General features: G+C 36.1%; 2 protein-coding genes across 2 annotated transcripts in view; both read left to right on the top strand.

Moving 5' to 3' along the window:
• The first annotated feature begins 1,612 nt into the window (after positions 1–1,612).
• LOC132057924 (protein NO VEIN) lies at positions 1,613–12,447 on the top strand. The gene is made up of 7 exons (XM_059450525.1): positions 1,613–1,940; positions 2,220–2,435; positions 3,348–3,688; positions 7,343–8,000; positions 10,205–10,303; positions 10,698–10,875; positions 11,525–12,447. Exons 1-7 carry the CDS (start codon positions 1,644–1,646, stop codon positions 12,304–12,306), a joined length of 2,571 nt encoding a protein of 856 aa, XP_059306508.1. The 5' UTR covers positions 1,613–1,643; the 3' UTR covers positions 12,307–12,447.
• A 5,723-nt stretch (positions 12,448–18,170) lies between these two features.
• The window catches only part of LOC132058002 (protein NO VEIN-like), a 24,901-nt gene continuing 19,364 nt past the window's right edge, over positions 18,171–23,707 (top strand). The window contains exons 1-4 of the mRNA XM_059450600.1: positions 18,171–18,517; positions 19,194–19,303; positions 19,844–20,243; positions 20,364–20,681. Of these exons, the coding sequence (XP_059306583.1) occupies positions 18,176–18,517; positions 19,194–19,303; positions 19,844–20,243; positions 20,364–20,681 (1,170 nt within the window). The 5' untranslated portion in view covers positions 18,171–18,175. The remainder of the gene's footprint in view (positions 18,518–19,193; positions 19,304–19,843; positions 20,244–20,363; positions 20,682–23,707) is intronic.

The following is a 23,707-nucleotide window of genomic DNA, read 5'->3' as shown; positions in this document are numbered from 1 at the left end:
CCCATAATAAGAACTTTAGCACATTGGATGCACTTTTTTCAAGTGACATTTTAGCTTCAAAAGTATATTTTTAAATATATCATGAAAACAATGATTATATTTACGGTTGAATCTTTAATGGGCCAATAAAAAACCTGGTCCTTTCCCCAACCTTAAATATACCAACAAGGTTCAAAAAACATACCTCCATCCAAATGGTCAAGTTGAAATGGGTGTACAGGTGGAATTTCATTACCAACCCAACTTAATTTCGAGGAATATATTTTTCGTTCCGTGGAAATAAAATGTTGAAAATATTTTCTACTAAAATCAAAACATAAATATTTTGGGCTCTTAACCCCCCATTTGCTTTTTCCCTCCGAATTAAAAATATTTAAAACGCCATGGTATATAAATATGGCTTGGCGTTATTGGCCTCCATATATTATTTAATTCAAAAATGAAAAGATGTTTTTTTAACTCTCCAAACCCATGGTATATAAATATACCGAGACGGTATTATGAATGATCATGTTCTTTATTTAAAATGACACACTTTTTTTGAAGAAAACCTCAATAAGAAGAGTTCTATATACATCTACCGTGATGGTATCATGAAGGGCTTGTTGTAGGTTGTTGTCTCACACAAAGACAACTCATCATGGTATATAAATATCGAGATGAGAACTATTTCGGTCACTTAGTCCTCCATGAGATGATATATAACATATACTACAATGGTATCCGGAAAGGGTTTGATATGCTCGGGTAAATATTTTCAAATTTATAGAAAGCAAAATAGTTTGGGAGGGGATGTGGGCGGGTAAATATTTTGTATTTTGGGGTCAATTAGTGATGTTTTCCCAAATATTTTCTAGGAAAACTTTTTTTGCAAAAAATATTTTCTAGAAAAACTTTTTTGTGGAAATTTTTTTTGTTCCATCATATCAAACAAGTCCCAGAGTTATATTGTATTCTTATTAAATACTTGAAATGAATTATGTTGGACAAGGTCAAGAAATATAATTTTTTATGTCATTGGGGTGCCGTGAGAGATCAATTCACACGGAAATATAATATATGTGGGAACATAAAACATCGCACAAGATACATCTCTTAATTTGTTAAAAAGAAAATGTTGCAAATCACGATTTTAAATTAAAAATTGATCCATGGGTTTATATTTTGAAAAAAATTAAATAATATATTCACCAACCATGTTTAATAACTATTTATATTATTAAAAAATAGTAAGTTGATAGTTATTTATAACAAATTTATTCTTGAGCCAAAAAAATAGGTTGGAGGTATTTTTTTATTGAACAAAAGTTTGATTAATTGATGTTGTATTTTTGAGAAAGGTCTTTTAGTTAATTTTATATGAAAGTAATCCTATAAAATTGTATAAAATTGGAAAGTTTTGATGATTTTCACGACTTTTTCATCTATAATTTGGGTTCAATTTAAAACATATCAAATCCTTTCCCCATTATAATTAAATACACCATTATATATTAAAATAAAAAAATGAAAAAAAAAAAAAAAAACTGAAACATGTCCTTTTGGCGGGTTTTCGTTTTACCCGCCCGCAACCATAACATAACAGTATATATATAAACAACAACCCAACCCCTTAAACCCTCTCTTAAACCCTTACTCTCACAATGTACGGACAGCCACCGCACAATGGCGGCGGTAGCGGTGGCGCGTGGCGCGTACCTCCTCCACAACCACAGCAACACCAACAATATCAACAACAGCCACCATATCTAGGGTTTAATCAAAACCCTAATTTAATTCCTTACCCCTTTTATCTCCAAAATCCCAATTTCCCCATTCAACAAAACCCTAATTTCGTAAATTATCCAATCCAACAAAACCCTAACCCTAACCCTAACTTTCAATTTCAACAGCCGCCTTCTCTTCCTCAACAGAGTTTCCCAATGGGTAATAATAACGAGGTTGGTAAACACGAAAAATTTGCAAGAAAAACACTAATTCCTCTAATTTTTAATGGGATATTTTCAAAATTATACAGCTTTTATAAATATTTACGATATACAATATTGTACAGCATTATACATAATGTATCGACCATGTATAATAGTGTATAAAAGGTGTTTATACATAAATATGGGCTAAGTATGGGCTACGTGGTGTAAATATTTTCAAAAATAAACATAGAGCGTAATTTTCAATTGCAGCAACAAACCCCTAATTCCTCTAATTTTCAATTGCAGCAACCTCCATCAAAGGGTAATAAGGAGGTTATTGAGAGAGTTGATAAGGCTGTAATTAAGGCACGTAGAGACCTTATAGAGGCAGGTGAAAATGTGTCGGCTTGGAAAGTGTCACAAGCTGCTTTGGTTATACTGAACGCTGAATCGTGGGATTCTTTGGGCTGTAAAGTGCAAGATGCCCCCTCCTTGCATAGCCTCATTGTTACCGAAGGGAAGGTACAATATTTTGTATATTTATAGATTGTTTAAGAAACTTGAATAATATTTGCACTATTAGTTGAGCTAGTGCGTTAGTAGTTGTTATGGATATGGTAAAAATGGAATCTTTTTGCTCAACTTCAATATTTTGTGTAGTTATAGATTTTTGTAAATTGAGTTTTTCATTATTGAAGCAACTTGAATAGATTTTTAGTGGATATGGTAAAAATGGAATCTTTTTGCTCAACTTCAAAATTTTGTGTAGTTATAGATTTTTGTAAATTGAGTTTTTCATTATTGAAGAAACTTGAATAATTTTTGCACTGTGAGTTGACCTAGTGCGTTAGTAGTTGCTATGGAGAAGGTTAAAATGCAGTCTTTGGACCGGTTTAAAAGGCAGTCTTTCTGCTCAACTTGGTCATTTATTTGTGTGACACTTAATTTTTAGTAGTCCCTCTTTTATTTTCATAGTACTTGATTTTTATTTATTCTCTCCAATTCTTAAATGCAGTCTGCTCAACTTGGTCATTTACATGTGTGACACTTAATTTTTAGTAGTCACTCTTTTATTTTTATATTACTTTATTTTGATTTATTCTCTTCAATTCTTCTTTTTTTTTGTTTTTGTTTTTGGAGGCTCTTTTACATTTTTTGATGTGCCATTTTACCCATCGAGCGATGCTCTATTTCCAACCCTCTTATTTCAAATGGGGGTACATTATTTTCAAGCTGAAGGGAAGAGGGTACTAAATCCTTCATCTCAAAACAATGAGAAATTGGAGTTAAGCTTTGATGGCGATCAACCTTAAGTACCATTTTAGTATTCTGCTGGATAATTTTTTGTGAATATCTATAGGTGGAAGGTTTTTGTTTTGTGCAAAGATACCATATGGAATACTAAATTTTCATTTCCCCATCTCTGTTTCTTAGATTAATGCTTTCATCCACTGCTTTGTTGGTGTTCAAAGAATTACCACATTGTATGATTTGGAAGTAGCAATATGCAAGAATGAGGGGGTTGAGCAGTTTGAAGAGCTGGAATTGGGTCCGCTGCTGAAACACCCGCTCATTATCCATTATTTTTCTATCAATCCTGATGTTTCAGAAGTTTTCAGAATAACGAGCGAGGAGATAATGTCCTTCCTTTCTAAGTTCATCATGGATGCTGATAAAAGAAGAAGAGTAAACATAGATGAATTTTTGAACTTCATCACTGAGAAGAAATCTGCTGGAACCAAAGAGAATCTTTGTGTGCGGATTCAAAGCTTGGGGTATGTGGCATATTTTACTCATACACGATTTTCTTTATGCTTAATTAAATATTGCAGAATAGCTTCATGATGGAAACCTATTATTGACTTTTAGATAACCTAATGTGAAAATTAGTTTTTACCATACGCGTCTACCTATGCAAAAAATTCACCATGAACGAAATTTAGAGCTACCATTGCTGTGTTGTGTGTGCTACTTGCGTGGTGGGAATACGTCATTACTTAAATTAGGGTCCAGGAATGTGGGTTTTGTGGAGGGAGAGGAATAGGATAGCGTCTGAAGGGGTTGAGAATGATTCTGTACAGGTGAGGAGTAGCCTCTTGTCTCTAGTTTCTTTTTGGCGCATCCATGAGGTCCTTGTTTGTATAGACAAGTGGGTGACGTTTGTAGAAAACTATATTTTGGTGTAGGTTTCTCTACTTTTTGGTATACTTCAGTACTTTTATATAGAGATCTCCCCAACATTAATAAAAATGCTTACTTGCTTGGTAAGGTTGATCTTACCTAGCATACCATCTTGTCTTGGCTAATGTAACTTATAGTTATGATCATATTTTATAACCAATTCTTGTACATGGTTAACCATAAGTGTATTACAAATATGTGTCTACATAAAGTTCATAATTCTTGATACGTTCTTAGCCGAGACTTCTCATGGAGTACATAAAGCAAGCTCTACAAAAATATTTAAATGCTCTTAAAAACATGAGCAGAATTGGAAACTATTGGCCGCGATGAGAAAGATTTGGGGTTACCCTGGAATGTAGCTCTTGTTTTAAAATTCAATTGATAGGAGCTGTGACATTGGAAAGAAAGATGGCAAGGGTTGATCAATGCAACAAGTGATAATTGTATCCATAATCTTAGGGGTCATTCAGTTGATAGTTTGGTATAATTAATCCCAACATAAAATTCTATATAAAATAGTACATAGTCTGGTTGTATAAGAAAGAATAATCTCAACATTTTTTGAGAACACGTGTTGCATTACTTATCCAGTGGTTGGCTTAGCTAGTTAAAAGTAGTTGGAACACCTTCCTCGGCTCATAGAAGGACTTCACTGAGAATACTCCATTGTTTCCTAGGCCCCAACGCCAAACATACGGATTGATTTGCCTTATGAAGTAATGCTAATAATCTTCGAAACTCACTCACTTCCCAAGCTTGAAAATCCTTTCTAAATCTTAAAGTCCCAAAAAGTCTCTCCACCCCTTGATTTTCTACATTGTCATGTCTCTTTGGTAAGATATACTGTACAAACTCTGGAATTCATCTTCCAATAATTTTTTCCGCACCAATTATGTCCCCAAAAATATACTCTCCCCGACCTTGGATGAGATATTTTTCACAAAATAGTCCCATCCCTTTATGATATTCCTTCACAAACCACAATCAAAAGGCAAAATAATATCTCTAGTTTTCCACCATACTTATCAACTATCACCCCATCCACAAAGCTTGTACCTTCACCCCGAACCTCCACACCCATTTGCCCAATAAATCTTTATGAAAGACTTTTAAATATTTAATTCCAAGGTCTCCCCATTTTTTAGGAGATGTGACAGTAGCATCAAGTGAAATTTCCTTGCCCCATCCGGCGCATCCCAAAGGATAGGGTAGCAAAACCTTGTATATATACATATATTTTTATGGCGCAACTAATACATTTTATACATAAGGAACCACATAGGTAATTACACCATATTATCTTAAAGTATAACTTCATCAAATTCCTCCACAAACCACAATCAAAAGGCAAAATAATATCTCTAGTTTTCCACCATACTTATCAACTATCACCCCGAACCTCCACCCCGAACCTCCACACCCATTTGCCCAATAAAGCTTTATTAAAGACTTTTAAATATTTAATTCCAAGGTCTCCCCATTTTTTAGGAGATGTGGCAGTCTCCCATCGCATCAAGTGAAATTTCCTTGCCCCATCCGGCGCATCCCAAAGGATAGGGTAGCAAAACCTTGTATATATACATATATTTTTATGGGGCAACTAATACATTTTATACATAAGGAACCACATAGGTAATTACACCATATTATCTTAAAGTATAACTTCATCAAAAGCATTAAGAAGCTTCTTTATAGTCGAAAATAACATAGGCATATTTACTATAGACTTGTCCTTCTATGCAAATCCTAATTCAGAAAGCGCTGAAACCTCGTTAAAACATGATGCAAACTACCTCTTTGATTCCTTTTAATATAAGAAGAAAGTATCACAACTAGGGTGCACTTATGGGTGGGATGGAGAACTATGAGGTCTCAAGTTCATATTCTAATAGAAACAAAAAAACCACTAGGTGATTTCTTTCCATCTGTCAGATGGACATAATTACCTGGTATTTTTTTTGATCAAGTAAATGTATTTTCATTCATAAACATGGCCAAACTAGCCGTATACATTGGGTATATCAAAAGGTACAAAATGTGGTTCTCTACAAAACTCCGCCCAATCATCTATATAACAAGGAACTTCCTGGGGCGGTAGCATGTACTTGGTGAAATTAGTCGAGGTGTGTGCAACTTGTCCTCGAAACCACCGTTACAAAAAGGAAGTATCAGAATCAGGGTGAACTAGTTCTTAGAAACATGATTTAGCTTCACTCATATCTAAGGGCGCGAGATCAGCAAAATTCTGGCTTTCAATTATATGTCCAGGAGTTGCAGATTTTGACGCTTTCTTTTCTTGTTGTATCCTCTGTTTGTGTTATGGTTATTTTTCTTTGTTCACTTACCTCTCTTTGTATGTTCTCTAAGGTTTCGGTTTCTGCAATCTGCTTGGAGTACTATTACGATCAATAACACATCTTATTGCTGCGAAACAGATTATGATGTCTAGCATAAATAAATAAATAAAAGAATAATTAGTATCTGAAAGAGCGAGAGGTTTTCATTTTCTGAAACACATGTAGTTAAACTTCATAAGTGCCCAAAAGACCACAATCAAATATCTTAAATCCTTTCTGGGATAACATGAACCACCATGACAGTTTGGCATGCAGTTATATGTTACTTCTCTTTTATGTTAGATAAAGGTTTTGTCCTCTGTATTCGTAATTTTGCATTCACCTTTGTATGCCATGCCAATGTCCTGAGTGTATGTGTGGAGTTTTAAGTTTGGTATATTGTGTTTCCTTCTTTTTTCATAATGATTCCAAACCATGACAAACTTTTACTTCCAGTTAGTTGCTGAACTTTCTGAAATTTAGATTTGATTTCCTATTCTGTTAGTGGATTAATTGAGAAGTATATGATTAGACTGTCAAGCAGCTTCCTCACTCAAGACCTTTATTTCTGTCTTTTGAAGAACCAGATACTTTTGTCACCTATTATTGTCACTTCATTAAGTCCTTCGGTGTTGAATGCTTGAGGATTGATAAAATCTAGTCAATCTTGATAGGTTGTAGTTAATCTTGATAGGTGAAGAGTGACTTTATGCCATTTCTTGTTTGCGACAAAACCTTTTAATATAGTCTTCTAGCTCATGTTGACACGTGTTTCTCATGCTTTTCTACAGCTGCTGCTGGCTGATTTTGGGAAACTTAATAGATGATATGGCTTTGACATTTTTGTTCTGTTTTCAGCTGAATCTGATAATTCATCTTTCGTCATGGGCTCTTTCCTTTGCATTTCAGGATGTACATTACATTTATCCAGGAAGCAAGGCAGTTCGAAACTAGCACCGTTAAAAAATATATCCGTAGGGTGAAAAAACAATCCAGCAAAAATATCGGGAAACGCCCTCTCTTATCTGCAGAGAAGAAGCAGTTAGATGAGCATTTCAATGCTATGTGTGAACGTGTCAAATTATTTTCCTCAGTTGAGAAGGAATTTTGTGGTAAACACACAAAGTTTTTATCAAGTTCAGAATATGAGAGCACTGATGATGATCAGGATGAAAATGCTGCACAGAGCCCAGCTGGAAACATCAAAAGTTTCGACAGACCAACCACTTGTCCGTACCCATCAGCATCTGAAGAAATGATGCGGCTGGGTTTGAAAGCTGAAGATGGTGTTGGCCTACCTACTACTAATGGCAGTGACAGATACAGTAAGGATATTCGGCAATCCAAGAGTAAAAGAAAACATGATGATGTTCAGAGTTCCATGGCTTTACCCAAAAAAGCACCCAAAAGAGATATGGTTACTCGCAGGAATAAAAAGGGATCAAAACTTTCTCAAGCGTGGAATGAAGAATCCGATGGTTCAAATGTTTCTTCACATGGTGATGATTCGATTAAAAGTTTCATTAACACTTGGAAGGAGGCATGTCGGACAAACAGTGTAGATGAGGTATTATTTATGCAGTTGTTTCTGATCAAGCAGAGAATACTTATCATACATCTCTTTGAAATTGTCTCCAAATAACTGGTCTACTTTATTAACAATAAAAAAAATAACTGGTCTACTTTTCTGTTAAAATTTCTCCAATTCCGTGAAAAGAAAAAATATTCCAAATTCAAAACTCATACCATATGTAGTTATGTACTACCAAAGAGGTGTTACGGTGTCCAATTTTTACCTGAAAGAGAGTTAAGTCCTTCAAAAAGGTAACTTTCTCTACGCATTTGGACCTACTTGCATTTAAGCACTAACAACTTCAACTCTTCTCCGAGAAAGATGAAAAGTTCTACTGATCCGGCACTTTCTTAGTGCTGTGGGCTATTTCCAGAGCAAAAGCAAAATTAGTTCCTGTTGTAAACTCATGGGAATCCTTGACCTCGATCACTCTTTCTGCATCAATTGTAATTTCTTCTTACACCAAAAGTAATCAGAAGTGTATAGTTAAACTTGATTTTCTGAATGGAGTTGGCTTTATCATCAAGTGCAAATTGTGTTCCACCATTTTTCCTGCTCTTTGGTTGTTCGTTTCTTGTGCCCGCACCTGAGCAAATCAGATACAGCTATTGACATTGCCCAACGAAGTCCCACCATGTTTAAAAACAGCTGCCATAGCATACAAAAATAGATGATTGTTGCTTTCGTTTCTTCACACAAATAACATCTGATACACAGTTAAAAACCTCTCTTCTATAAGTTTTCTTGTGTCAGTCAGACCTCTTTAGTTTCTAGCCATGTGAAAACAACTACTTTGTGTGGTGCTGTTGTCTTCCAGGTCTTTCTCCAAGGCCATTCATTGAATATAATGGTGTCTCTTTTGGACGCTTTAATCAGAGAATTGTGATTTCTTTCTTTATCCGACTTTCTTGTTTGGTTTCTCTTTGTTTTTTGATATGGTAACCTACATGTACCCTCCTCGCCCCTACCTCAGGAGTCAATAGCGGTCTTCCCACCTTTCCAACTTGCTCCCCTCTTGACTTGAACCGCCTAGCTTGATGTTGGACATGGAGGGTGCTTTCACCTGAGCAATTCTCTCCCTCTTGTGATTGATTTAGAATATTGTATATGTCAGTTAGCTATTTTGTATGTTATTACATTACCTTAACTATTAAGGAGTTGGTGCATATCGTAGTTAGCTTTGTACATTCAGGAATTTTTAGATCCTTCCACATTGATGAGAGGTTGCACAAGTATAATGCCATTTGTTATAATAGCTATAGACGCCCCATTAAATTTGTTTTCCAATTTTTGCTAACATCCCGTACCTTATTGTTGGAAGGCCATGAAGGGGTGACGATTTAGGACTACCTGGATGCTAGGTTGGCTAGGGCTGAAGACTCGGATACCTAACACTAGTTATTGAGACAATCCATGACATGTAAAAATGGAATATCTGAAATTAAAAGAAATGATGTAATTTTTATATATTTATAGTTGGAGACAATAGGGATAGTATTTTGTTTGAAGAACTGTCACAAACTATTTTTTTCAATTTTTTTAAAGAACTGTTGCGAACAATCCTACTATCTGAAGTGTTTAGTATGAACTGTTTGATTTCATTTCTAATTTTTTTGACTTTACAATACAACTATGTTATACAATTAATTTAATTGCATTCAAATTTAGTTTCTAATGCAAGCTAATAATTCAGGATTTAGTGGTAGTCAAATTCAATTGTCAATTCATAACATTGATTTTGCATTTTTTCCTATATCAATCAGTTAATTTTGAAATTAATTTTTTCTAAAGGAGTAACCGAATGAGACCAGACAGTATTAAAGAACTTGCCTGGAGAAGGCTTAATTTAAACTATTGATTCTTTCTCTTAATTAATCAACCATGTTGGGCTCGGGATCACATCTGATGCTTAGCATCGATGAACAGGTGGCTGTTGGGATGGGCCAAAAGTGGATGTCGCATTCATAGTTTTATAGGATTTGGAGTGATAATAAAATATTTTTGGGTTGTTATTTTCGCATTAGGTTTATTCCTTTGCCTGCCTCTCTTGCAATATTCTCAATTGAGTCAGCTAGTACGTTTTTTCTTTTTAGGTTCTTTTAAAGTTCCTATGTTTGGTATTTGGCCAAGCTTCAGGTGTTGACAGTCAACCATTGTAAAAACATGTTGATCTTCAATCAAATTTCATTCTATTTCAGGTGTTTCAGAGGATGCTTCAGTTCTATGAGGCAAGGAAGAAAAATAAAGTGACAAGATTGTTTTCATCATATCCATTTTGTGGGTTGCTTCATGTTGCTGTAAGTCTACTGATATTTGAGAAAGTATTAATTAGCCAAATAAAACCTTAGGTAAATCTGCTTTATGCTCATGGAGGATTTGGATTTCTTCCGTGTTAAGTAAACCTATTTCAAATACAGGATCTCTTTAATACTCTTTTATGATAGGCATTCGTTTAGTCACCTTTCTTTTAGCTACTTGAAATCATTAGTATGGAACTTTTATATATCAGCTAGAAGTAAAGTAAAAATATGTTCATGGTTTTTCATATGCATAATGCAAGTATTTGATTGATCTTCTTCAAGATTTCATGTAGATTTCATGTTATCATTGTCAAAAGAAGATTTCATGTCCAGCAAACTTCATTTCTTTTCAATACTCCGGCATACTTTTTTGAGTGTGATGAGTTTGCAGGTTACATCTATTAAACGTGGAATGTGGGACAGTTTGTATGATAAGCTCCAAACATTTAATCACTGTGGAGTGACCAACAAAGGCACTGAAAATTGTGCTGACTCCATATGCATCGAGGTTGAATCACCTGAAAGGGATGCTACCAATCATTTTCACAAGCTCTTGGTGTGCGAAAGTGGTGAGTTGTACACCACAGAGATTTTTATTTTGCCCGCAAGGTGTTACGATTTATTTATTTTTCATTTATGTGTAACGCACATATGCTATTAGCCAATACTTGAAAATAGAGAATGGAATAGAAGTCTGAGGTGCTTGAAATCTATAAATGGCTAGCCTGCTTCAGTTGGCTGCAGATTAACAGATTTATGTAGGATAATTCATTATTCTCCTAGATTGAGAGAATGTTGGCATCACCTTATGTGGTCCTAGGTAATCCTCACCTCATGCGCTAGCTTTTGAAACTGATAAAAAGAGATCCATTTTCTTTAAATGGTATCTGAGCAAACAATAGGTCTTGGGGTCAAATTCACAATCACCTGGAAAAAAAAATATTTTCTCGTGTTCGGCCATGAAAAAGTATCTAGTCCACTCATGAGTGGTCATATTGACACAGGTAAAATTAAATAACTAGTCATTAACAGTTTAATCTTTTAGATGAGAACAAAGACTGCTTTTACTACAATCTCTCCTAAAAGAAGTCTGTCAACTTTTCATACTGTTACTAACATGGTTACAGTCTCTAAGCTGTGTGTTTTCACGATTATGCTTTTGGGTTTCCCTTTTACTCTTCTCCGCTGAAACGCCTACCCTTTGTTTTGTTTACATAGGTGTCACCATCGACGACATACTTGGTAAAATTAATACATATTTTGAGGGTGATGATAATCCCTTGCCCACTGCAAGTTCATACCATGAGAAGTTCGTCTTCCTCTTGAATAAGTTTTGCAAGCTTGAATCTTGGTTGACAGAGCAGTTTTCCGTGGATAAATTTGAGTCACTTGGTTATGGGGATATCTGGCCCTTCCTGGAGAAAAATATGCACCTGTTTAGTCATACTTTACCAAGGTGGTTAACAGATGACATGCATGAGAAGCCTCCTCTGGAACCTTCAATGCTTGATTGTCAGTTTGATCTATTGTTATCACAGGCTTCACAATGTTTATGGGAGAATGAAAAAGTAGACAAGCGGAGGATTTCCGAGTTACTAATGAGGCAATTCCCTTTAGTCTGTTTAAAAGTAGCTGGAAATGACTTAATGATAGATATAGAGGGTTCTATGAAGGCAAAGAAAGGCGATATGACTTTAAAGTCTGTTGTATTCTCTGAAACATTGCTCAAGGAATTTGCTGTGGGTAAAAATAATGAAAATATATTAGAGAAAGCTGGTTTGGAGAATGATGCAGGACATGGAGATTGGATAGTGATGTCCAAAGATGCCATGAAGGCCTTGGTCAATGCTCCAATGTTGATAGATCTGAAATTGTGGTCACATTGGGATATGGTTTTTGCTCCTTCTCTTGGTTCTCTTGTGGGTTGGCTGTTGAATGATGTCAAACACCGAAGAGTTGTTGTGTTTGGTAACTTCGTGTGGGAAGGTTTTGCGTGTTGATCATTCAGCCACTATTGATTCTTTTGTATATGTACTTCTGCAAGGCAATCCTTTTGATACAGCTGTCAAACTGGTATCTTTGTTGGTTTTATATGGTGGTGAAAAAAGTGTTCCTAGTTCACTCTTAAAATGCCATGCACGTAAGGCATTTGAAGTTTTAATTAAAAATTGTGAGGAAATGAAATCACATGACATTCAGGATTCCCTCAAGCATGCCACATCTCTGTGCAGAGAGCTCATACATGATGAAACTACATCAACTATGAACAAGAAATTACTGAGGAGGGATAGGGTTGGTAAAATCGTGCCTTTTGCGTCGAGGTTTATTCTCGACTGTCTGGGCTATCTTCCTGTTGAATTTTGCCATTTTGCTGCAGACATCTTGCTTACAGGGGTGCAGCCATTTGTCAAAGATGCTCCTTCAGCTATCTTAGGTGAATGTGAACGGATGGAGCAACGTATTATGCTTCATCGAGTTGGAATGTATTTGGGAATAGTTGAATGGGTTGAAGATAAACACAAATTGAGTGCCTGTTCTGTCACTAACTTGTTAATGTCTTCTGGATCATCATGCTTGAAAGTCACAGAGCTTGATTTTAGCAAAGACTCAGCCTTTATGGAAGAAGTATCAAGAGAATGTCCCTTGTCTAGAAATGAAATTAACCTCTCCCAAGATCCAATGCGGCAAAATGAAAATCGAGATGCCAGTTGCTCTGCAGGTGTTATATCTTATGTTCCTTTCGATAATTTGGCTGATAGTGCCAAACAACACTCATGTGAGCTTGAGAGTTCCGCTGCCAGAGTTATTGAATCTATTCAGCAAGAAGAGTTTGGTCTGCAGCCTGATCTTTCACTAGTTGAAAGTGCAATGTTGAATAAGCAACATGCTCGCTTGGGGAGAGCACTGCATTGTCTTTCGCAGGAGTTATATTCTCAGGATTCACATTTTATTCTAGAGCTGGTATGTATACTTACTTTTAGTAATCTATGTTCAGTGTTTACCTTGTTGTGTCCCAATTCATTGTATATCTTGCAGATTCTAGTGTTGAGTTATATTAGTTAACTCACCATTCAATGTGGCGAAAGACTGAGGACTTTAACGTGGATTGTAATATAAAGGTCCATCTCCTGAGTTCCCAGAAAAACTTGATTTTTTTTATAACACTAGACATTGAACTTACGTAATTCTACGTGGCAAAAATAGATAAAAGGAAAATTATTCTTAAAAAATGGATTTGTAAACAACGGTTTATATTGAGTTGGCTCATGGGAGGAAGTGGATTGGAGTTTGGAAAAATATATGAGAAATTGGATGTTAACTAACTGTAATAGGTTTCATCGGAAAAAAAAAACTAACATGCAATGGATGGACAGCTATAAAATAACTAAAATGAAAATTATTTTTAAAAAAAAATGGTAGTACGTAGAAAGTGGGAGCATGGACAGAAGATTGGCATGTTAGAAAGATGGGAAATGTTTTGAGTGTATAGGAATATATTCTGATATGACACCTACCATGACGTTATCACAGGAGAGAAGATGTAATGTACTCCCTCTGTCCTATTTTATGTGGCACACTTTCCTTTTTAGTTTGTCCCAAAAGAATAGCTCCGAAACAATCTAACTTTAAACTTTCCATTTTACCCTTAATGAGATGATTTATAGCCACACAAATGTCTATTATTTTAGACCATTTCAAAAGTCTTTCTTTCTATCTTAAACTCTGTACCTAGTCGAACAATTCCCCACATAAATTGGGACAGAGGGAGGAGTACCTATTACACAACTCTACATTGTCCATATAGCTGACCAGTACTTAAAAGATCCCACCCAACACCCAAAGTGGTATGGATAGTTATTAGGAAATCAAGGACATTCTATGCCTCTAGCATGTATTAGAGCAGACAACAGGGTTTTTAGCAGATGGAGGAACTGTGTACAATGCAACCTTTTTAGCCCAAGCTTCTATCGGCTCAATATTTCTTACCAATATCAACCAAGGACATTAAGGGCACATTCTATGCCTTCACCTTGTGGCGCTCTTAGTGCAGTAGAATCTGGGGCAAGGTTCTTATCAGATTGAAGGAATGATTTTATAATATGCATATTTTAGTGCTGCTCGTTAATAATTGCATTTGATTTCCCTGAAGAGCTCTAATTCTCCAGAAATGAGTAGACTGCTTTAGCTTGTAATTTCGGGTAGTGTTCTCAAATATTGGTTATTACTTATTGCTACCTAAGTTTCTTTAATCTAGTCATTGAGTAGAGTACAATTGCGAGTACGAACTTATGGTTATGTGTTTTGTTGTCACTGGAACTTCTTTTGTTACATGAAGATGGAGTGCTTTGTGCATTTTTCCTGTCAAAAAGGATATAACTAATTGATCTCTTTACAATGGCTAATTGATTCAGGTTCAGAATGCTGATGATAATATCTACCTTGAGAATGTCGAACCCACTTTGACTTTCATTCTTCAGGATAAAGGCATTGTAGTTCTGAACAATGAACGTGGCTTTTCTGCTGATAACATCAGAGCACTCTGTGATGTTGGGAATTCTACTAAGAAAGGACGTAATGCTGGATATATTGGGAAGAAAGGCATTGGTTTCAAATCAGTGTTTCGGGTAATATGCACAAACATGTCTGTGAATTTTATCTAGTTCCTTGTACAATTTGTATGAACTTTTAAATGAATTTGGAACAAAGTGAGTGTTTGTGCTGTTGTGCCTATGTGAAATGTTGTGAGGATGTAACAATAAAACCTTGCATACTTTTTTTATATATTCTTTTGGAGCAAAGGTGGCTAAGACCCCGTTTGTTTGCACTTAATGAAGACCTTAATCTGAATGGTTCAGACCTCAAACTATTAAGGGTCGTACTTGTTGGTTAAGTTATTCGAGCAAAAATTAGTTATACAGGCTTAGTTATTCACTTGCTAGGTATTCCATAAACACTCATAACTTATACATGTTTTATTTATGTGGGAATATAAAATGATAATCAAAGTACCAAACACCGTACAACCCAAGAGTTGGTTAAACAACCCAGAATTGTTACACTGTGCTTTAGTTTTTTTTAGTTGCACCATCATGTTGGATATTTGAGAGTTTGTAATATTTTTGCAGTGCATTAACTTCTAAGGATGCCAGAACTGTTCTTTTGTAATGATATCGGTGTTTTTGGTTGGTAAGCTAGGAGATGGCTACTTTTAGTTCCATGCCTACTGAAATGTTATTAAAGAGTAAATGATAGAAAATATAAACCAGCACATGGGAACTGTCTCTTCTAATGATCGTTATCTCTACCTACGCATTAGCTTTATGAAGTTGCTGCGTTGACTTCCTGATCTTTCTTGATAGAACTTAGAAGTGGACTTTGATATATCACTTAACAAACTGGGGTAGTATACAACTATACTCTGTGAAATAACCAATTTAATTTATCATGGAAGAATTGGATAGTAGGTGGTAGCTGTGGTAATTTTTGTAATGGGTTGGAGGAATCATAATGCGATGTATAACACCTATTATAGCAACTTAGCATGTCAAGCTGACAAAATAAGGAGCTTCTCATGCATGATTATCAATGTTCTCATACTTTTACCTGATAAAAAAAAAAAAAAAAAAAATCCTCTTTGGTGCGGGTTACTTCAATTCTCTACGAGGATTGGATTGGCATAGTTTCAGCATGCTGTTCAGAGTTCTCACAAAAAGAAAAACAGATTTATTAGCTTGCTGCTAATTATGGCTGTACTTTCTGTAATTATAATGCAGTCTGGGTAACAGAACCGGTGCTGTCTGTGGTGTAGTATTTCATTAGCTCTTGATTGATTTCAATGCGTAAAATATTTTTTAACTCTATCCTCTCTATCAGTTTTTTGTGAAGTGTCTGAACTGGTCCTTGTCCATGCTTTGCCCTTAATATCCAGAATCTGTCTAGCTAAACTTGTTTTTCCTTACAGGTCACTGATGCTCCAGAAATTCATTCCAATGGCTTCCATATTAAGTTTGATATAAGCAATGGCCAGATAGGTTTTGTTTTGCCAACTGTTGTACCTCCTTGTGACATTGACTTCTATACCAGATTGGCCTCTTTTGATTCTGATTGCAATTATTATAATACCTGCATAGTGCTTCCCCTTAAATCAAGTCTCTTGGAAACGTCTGCCGTAGAGAACATTATGTCAATGTTTTCTGATCTTCATCCATCTTTGCTACTTTTTCTTCACCGTCTTCACTGTATAAAATTTAGAAATATGCTAAGTGATTCTACTATTTTTATGAGGAAAGAAGTCATGGGAAATGGTATCATTAAGGTTTCTTTTGGAGAGGAGAAATTGACCTGGTTTGTGGCATCCAAGGAATTGCAGGCTGACACTATTCGTCCTGATATCTCAAAAACAGAAATTTCCATAGCGTTTACGTTGCAGGAAACACTTGATGGAAGCTACAATCCACATCTGAACCAACAGCCTGTTTTTGCATTCCTTCCTCTGAGAAAGTATGGCCTCAAGTTTATACTTCAGGGTGATTTTGTACTTCCTTCATCTAGAGAAGAAGTTGATGGTGATAGTCCTTGGAACCAGTGGTTATTGTCAGAGTTCCCTGGCTTGTTTGTTAGTGCAGTAAGATCATTTTGCGATCTGCTATGTTTTAAGGATAATCCAGCAAAGGGTGTTACAGCTTATATGAGCTTTGTTCCCCTTGTAGGGGAGGTTCATGGTTTCTTTTCTAGTCTTCCTCGGATGATTCTTTCTCGATTACGCATGTCAAACTGCTTGATAATAGAGAGTGCGGAAAATGAGTGGGTTCCTCCATGCAAAGTTTTGAGAAATTGGACCCAGGAGGCTCGTAACCTTTTACCTGATAGCTTGCTTCGCAAGCATCTTGGTGTTGGTTTTTTGCATAAAGATATAGTTCTACCAGATTTATTAGCCAGGGCTCTAGGAATTGAGGAGTATGGACTCAAAGTTCTATTTCAGGTTATTACTTCTTTATGCTTTTCAGTAGATGGTCTGAAGTCCATGGGTTTGGAATGGTTATGTGCCTGGCTAAGCTCCGTTTACACGATGTCGTCAAATGAGAAACACTCAACAGGTTTTGAGACAGAAACGGATCTTGTGAAGGACCTCAAAATGATTCCATTTATTCCCCTTTCAGATGGCAAATATGGATCATTGGATGAAGGTGCAATTTGGTTGCATGTTGATCTAATGGGTGCTACAACTAATGATGAGTATGCACCAGAAACTTTCCCAAGATTGTATTCTATGCTTAGAACTGTGAGTCCTACACTTCTTTCTGCTGCCGCTGCTCTTGGTACATCATGCTCTGATTCATCAATAGTAGATAATGTTACTAGGGTGCTTTACAGAGTTGGTGTACAGCGGTTATCGGCACATCAAATAGTAAAGATGCATATTCTACCATATATCTGCAGAGATCAAAATGGACAAGGACCTAGAGAACTATTGACAGAGTATTATGCCTTCTTGATGTTCCACTTGCAAACGAGTTGCCCTGACTGTCAATCAGAAAAGGACCAAATTATCAGAGAAGTGCGTGATAATGCTTTTATATTGACAAATTATGGTTGTAAACGTCCTATAGAGTTTCCTATCCATTTCAGCAAACAATTTGAAAATCCCATTGATATGAGTAGATTAATCCAGGGATTAGATCATGAATGGCATGAGATTGAGGATATGTTTTTAAAGCATCCAATCAACAAATTGTTATCTGGAGGTGTGTTAAAGTGGAGAAAGTTTTTCCAGGAAATTGGAATCACTGATTTTGTACGTGTTCTTCAGGTAGAGAAAAATATTTCTGATGTATGCTCTGTTCCCATGAATGCAACATGGGTGAAGATATGCGTCCTAGAGAATCAATTGCAAGTGATTGGGTGTCTGATGAGTTTGACAATTTGCTGTCACGGTTATCTTCAACGGGTGACAAGGAAAAATGCAAGTACCTCTTGGAGGTACTTGATAGTTTGTGGGATGATTATTTCGCTGATAAGGTTACTGGCTTCTATTTCAGTTCCACTGGAGAACGGAAATTATTCGACTCTTCATTCACCAGAACCCTCCGTGATGTTCAATGGCTGGCATCAAGTATGGATAATGAGCTTCACTGTCCAAGGGAGTTATTCCATGATTGTGACGCTGTGCGCTCAATTTTTGGTGACAACGCTCCTTATGCCATTCCAAAGGTTTGTCTGATTAATAAAGTTATCATGTCAATAAACATTTCTGTGAAGAGTCTTCACCTGTTAATATGGGTTGTCAATGTGTATTGCTGCAAGAACCTACTTATCACATTGTAGATTGTATAAAAATATGATGTGGCTTCTTTTTTACACTTACAGGGTTAAGCAAACTAACACCCCTTAAATTGTGAAGTATTTTTACTGTGGTTGGATGGTCAGCTCAAATCCAATCTGGTTTTTTTATTTACTTTGTTTAAGTTAGCTTGACTGTGGAGTTTTCACTATGTCAACCTTCTTTTATGGTTTTAATTTCCTGAGAACTTATATTTGAGAACCCAGTGTGGGTTGATTTGACTTTCAGGACATGCTAGAATTACTCTGCTTGTAGTTTTTTCGATTATGATCAGTCATGTTCTTGTTCGAGCCAGCATGTGCTTTCTTGAAAAGACTTTTTTTTTTTTTTTGGCTTCATTATTCTTCTTTCAATTAGCATTTGTAACCTTTTTTTATTTTTTATTTCCATGAATTTGCGGTAGTAGCTTCATGATATTATTTTAGCTTCTCCCTTCTATAGGGAAGTAGCAGAATTAATTTTTGGTTAGAGCTTTTCTTAGCGTGAATTTTATTGGAGTTTCTTTAATACTGCTCTTAAAGAGCTAATGATTCTGTTTTGAAACAGGTGAGAAGCAAAAAGTTGTTAACAGCTCTTGGTTTGAAAACACAAGTTACAGTTGATGACACTTTAGCAATTCTTAAAGTGTGGAGAGCTAAACTACCTCTGAGTGCTAGGTAATTGATTTTCCTTCTGCAGACATCCGTGAAAACAGCTAGATGGTTAATTCTTTCTCATTTGTCTGAAGAAAAAGATGTTTTTTATTCTTTAGAATTAGGAATTAGTTAAGGCTCAAGTTGTCCACGGTGCATCAATTGGTCACATGCATATAATAATTTTATATGCTGAGGTTGGTGGATCTGGTCCGGTAACTGGTTTGTTCTATAATATCTTTTGTTTAGGACATTGATGACTAGTGAAAGTCGTTAAGATGGTTGCTTTGCTAGAGTCATGTTTATGCCTTTACCCCATCATTGATTGGTTATAATTTAGAAATAGATCAAAAGCTGTTTTCAAATATACTTGAAGAAATGATCCAACATCATTAATTGTCAGGTACTGTCTAGCCATTTACATGTCCCCTTGTGGCATCTTTAACATCCTGAATGGCAAAAAAGAAGTAGACTTTCTGTAGTTTCGGTGTTTCCATCATTATGAGCTCCTTTGTCTCATCATTATTCTGAAGTTCCATACTCATCCATTGCCTACTTTTTCAGTTTATCACAAATGTCAAAATTCTACACTTTCATCTGGAGTAGGATGAACACTTCAGAGAGGAAGGTTGTTGAAGAATTATGTAATGGACCTTTTGTGTTTGTCCCTTGTAAGTTGGTTGCTTCACATGAAGATGTAGTACCTGGTGTTCTTTTGTCATCTAAAGAAGTCTTCTGGCGTGATTTAACTGGTTCCACTGACCAAGTGAAGATGGTCTGCCCAGAATTTGATCCACATTCAGTTCAGCACCCTTATACCAAAATGCTATGTAGTGTTTATCCATCCCTTCATGACTTTCTTGTGAAAGAATGTGGAGTGGATGAGTTCCCTCATTTCCATGGATACCTTCAAATATTGCTGCAGTTGTCGGCTGCTGCTTTACCTTCACAAGCAGCTAAGAATGTAAGCTATCTTTATGCTAAAAGCTTCCACTGTAGTAGCTGATGAAGGATTTTGATGCTAATGAAACCATGTTCTGATGAATATCTTAGCTTAAGACTGGATTTGATACATGTTTTTCAGGTCTTCCAAATATTTCTCAAGTGGGTTGATGAGCTAAATTCAGGATCTTTGAGTTCTGAAGATATTGGTTTCTTGAAGGAAGGTCTTTTGACAAAGGATTATCTGGTTCTTCCAACTGCAGAAGATAAATGGGTATCTCTGAACCCATCTTTTGGGCTCATCTGTTGGTGTGATGATGATAAGTTGAGGACGGAATTTGAGTATTTTGATAGTATTAAGTTTCTCTACTTTGGGCAACTCAATGACAGGGAAAAGGAGATTCTCCAAACAAAAGTTTCAATGTTCTTGCGCAAATTGAATATTCCTTCTCTATCAGAGGTAAGCCAAGTTACACCGCCCTCCCTTTGCATTTGTGTCCACATGCATATAGGTGAAAGACTTGATGTTTCCGGAAGAGGCAATCTAAATGCTCACTAGATGCTCCTATATCTGCAAGTAGTGTGGCAAAATGTATTAAATAACAAGTATCCACACAACACAGGGTGTCATTTGCATAAAGACTATGAAATATATCCACGTTTCTCCCATCAACACCTTCAATCAAAAAACAGTTTCTCCAACCGAGTTCAACAGCATTTTGAGCATGATGCTTCCTTTTATCTGACCGAGTTCAACAGCTTTTTGAGCATGATGCCTTTTATCTGACCGAGTTCAACACCTTTTTGAGCAGGATGCTTAAAATTTCCGTCATCAGCAGAAAGAGATGTGGGGAGAGAAGATCATAAAAAATCTAGCAGTTGAAATGCAAGCTTTGATCCATTGGATCCGCATTTCCCCTAAATTCATCATCTCTAATATCTTCAGTAAACAAAGACCAATTAACATAGTTATAAATATTTTCAAGATCCAACTTACTAACCATCCAAGATATTGATCAATGCATTCATTGGCCAATAACTGCTACCAGTCTCTGAAGTCACAGTTTTTATTCTTCAAGCACTGCTACCAGTTTGTTGTCCTACCAGGATGGCCTCCAATGTTCTTTTTCTGAAAACCAACACTGGTAATAGTCCAGGATATGCTCATTTATCTCCTTGTCTGCAGAGACCCTGCCATTCACTTCAAGGCTGTCAATAAAATTATATCTTTTGTCTGCATTTGCGTTTATGGAAAAATCTTGTATTTTAATCCCCTTTCTTAATCCACAAAACCTTGATTTTTTCCTCCACAATATTTCCTCAGCTTTAGCTATCTCTTCTAACTCGTCTGTCGACCATTATTATTTTCTAATTCATGAATCTGCTCCATTTCTTCAAGCTCCTTTAAGACAGATGTTTTCGATCTTCCAAATTACTGTAAACTTCCAGATTCCAGTTCTGCTTATCTTCCTTTAGGCTTTCTAATTTCTTGGCTAAAAACAGATCTGGCTACTTGAAAGCTGTAAGATTTCCACCAAATTTCTACAGTGTCCATGAATTATTCATGCTTAGTCCAACAGAGACTCATTAAAATAATCAATTAGTTGTCTTTACGTAGATGAAATCTGAATTTTCATATATGAGCTCATTTAACGTGTACTTCTGTTTTCCCACATTGAGTATACCAGTACACTATTTTGGATTTTGACGCGTACTACTGTTCTTGATTATTCCTAATGATGTCCACCTTATTGAGAAGCAATCGGGATTGAGGAATAGTCGTTTGTTGTATGTCCACTTTCATACAATTCAATATTGTCAGATATTTACCCTTCAACAAAAGTTAACTTTCTTTGCATTTTTTTTTACCAGAACTTGCTTAAATACAATAAAACTTCACTTCACCTTCACTGAGCCCTCAGGGATTTCTCGGTTATTAAAAAACAGGCCTTCACCCCCACCTTTTTACCCATGCCTAGTCAAATTAAGATACTTAGATTGGGAGACTTTTGAGTAACATGACTTTCAGATTAAATTAAGACATCTAATATTTATTTTTTCGCAGGTCGTAACCCGTGAAGCTATATATTATGGTCCAACAGACTCTAGCTTTGTAGTTTCTGTGGTTAACTGGGCTCTTCCATATGCTCAACGATATGTTTATAACAGTCATCCAGACAAGTATTTGCAGCTCAGCCAGTCTGGATTTGAGAACCTGAAATGTCTACAGATTGTTGTTGTAGAAAAGCTGTTCTACAGGAATGTTATTAAAAGTCCTCACATTGCGTCCAACAAACGGTTTGAATGCAGTTCTCTGCTAGAGGTATTATAATCACAACAGCATCTATTGGTTCTTGTATCTTTATAATGTTACATACTTAAGATGCTTCTGGAAAGCTTTTATTCTATTTAAATTTACATTGAACTGTTTATGAGAAAGGTTTACTCATCTAAGGGTCAAATTGTAATATGTCAAATGTAAGACCGTTTTCTATGTAGTCCAAGGCCCTAAAACATACGTCTGTATTGCGATGACATTCAATTGTTGACTTAGGTCTCTGCTGTCTTTTCCAGTTCTTCCTTTTTGATCTCGGCATATTTTTTACGTCTGATATTTCCTAGTAGGTTGTTTTCCCATTTCCCCACTCTGATTCATGGAGATCCAACATTGTTTAGGATGTATATATAACACTCATTTCCTGTATAGGTCTACTTGTCACTCTACCAACATAGTGAAATTTTATTCCTCATTAAAACTGAAAAAGATATGTACATAATTTGCTTTACTTATTTCCTGTACATGTATACTGGTAACTCTGCCGACATAGTGAAATTTTATTCCTTTTGAAACTGAAAAAAAATGTGTGCATAATTTGCTTTTTATGCTGTGACAGGGAAAGATCTTGTATGCAACTCGAGAATCAGATTCTCACTCGATATTCATGGAACTTTCTCGTTTATTCTCTTTTGGAACTCCTGACTTGCACTTGGCAAACTTTCTTCATATGATCACCACTATGGCAGAATCGGGTTCCAATGAAGAGCAAACTGAGTTTTTCATTATGAATAGCCAGAAAATGTGTAAGCTTCCTGCAGGTGAATCTGTTTGGTCAGTTGCAAATGTTCCATTGTCAAAAGATAGTGAGATAGGGCTGATGAGTTCTTCTAGAACAATTGATGAGAAAACCCCTGTGAATTTCAAGAAGAGACCAGGAACCAGCTCAAAATGGCCCCCTTCAGACTGGAAAACTGCTCCTGGCAGTGCAGCAAAGTCACAGGTAGCCAGTGGTATCAAAACATGTGCACAGGCTCCAACTGAGATCATTTGTGTGGAGAATGCGGACAATGATCCAGCATCAGCTGCAGCTGTACTAGGTTCACAAGATGCTATGAAAATAGCATTTGATCCTGCTCATTCCACGACTATACCACATGACTTGAATTATAGTTCATCGGATGTGGGAGAAAGAGATCATCTGTATGCAG

The sequence above is a fragment of the Lycium ferocissimum genome, chromosome 1 (assembly GCF_029784015.1).
Source record: "Lycium ferocissimum isolate CSIRO_LF1 chromosome 1, AGI_CSIRO_Lferr_CH_V1, whole genome shotgun sequence".
NCBI lineage: Eukaryota > Viridiplantae > Streptophyta > Magnoliopsida > Solanales > Solanaceae > Lycium > Lycium ferocissimum.
The sequence above is the reverse complement of the archived record's forward strand: the minus strand, read 5'-3'. Positions and strand labels throughout refer to the sequence as shown.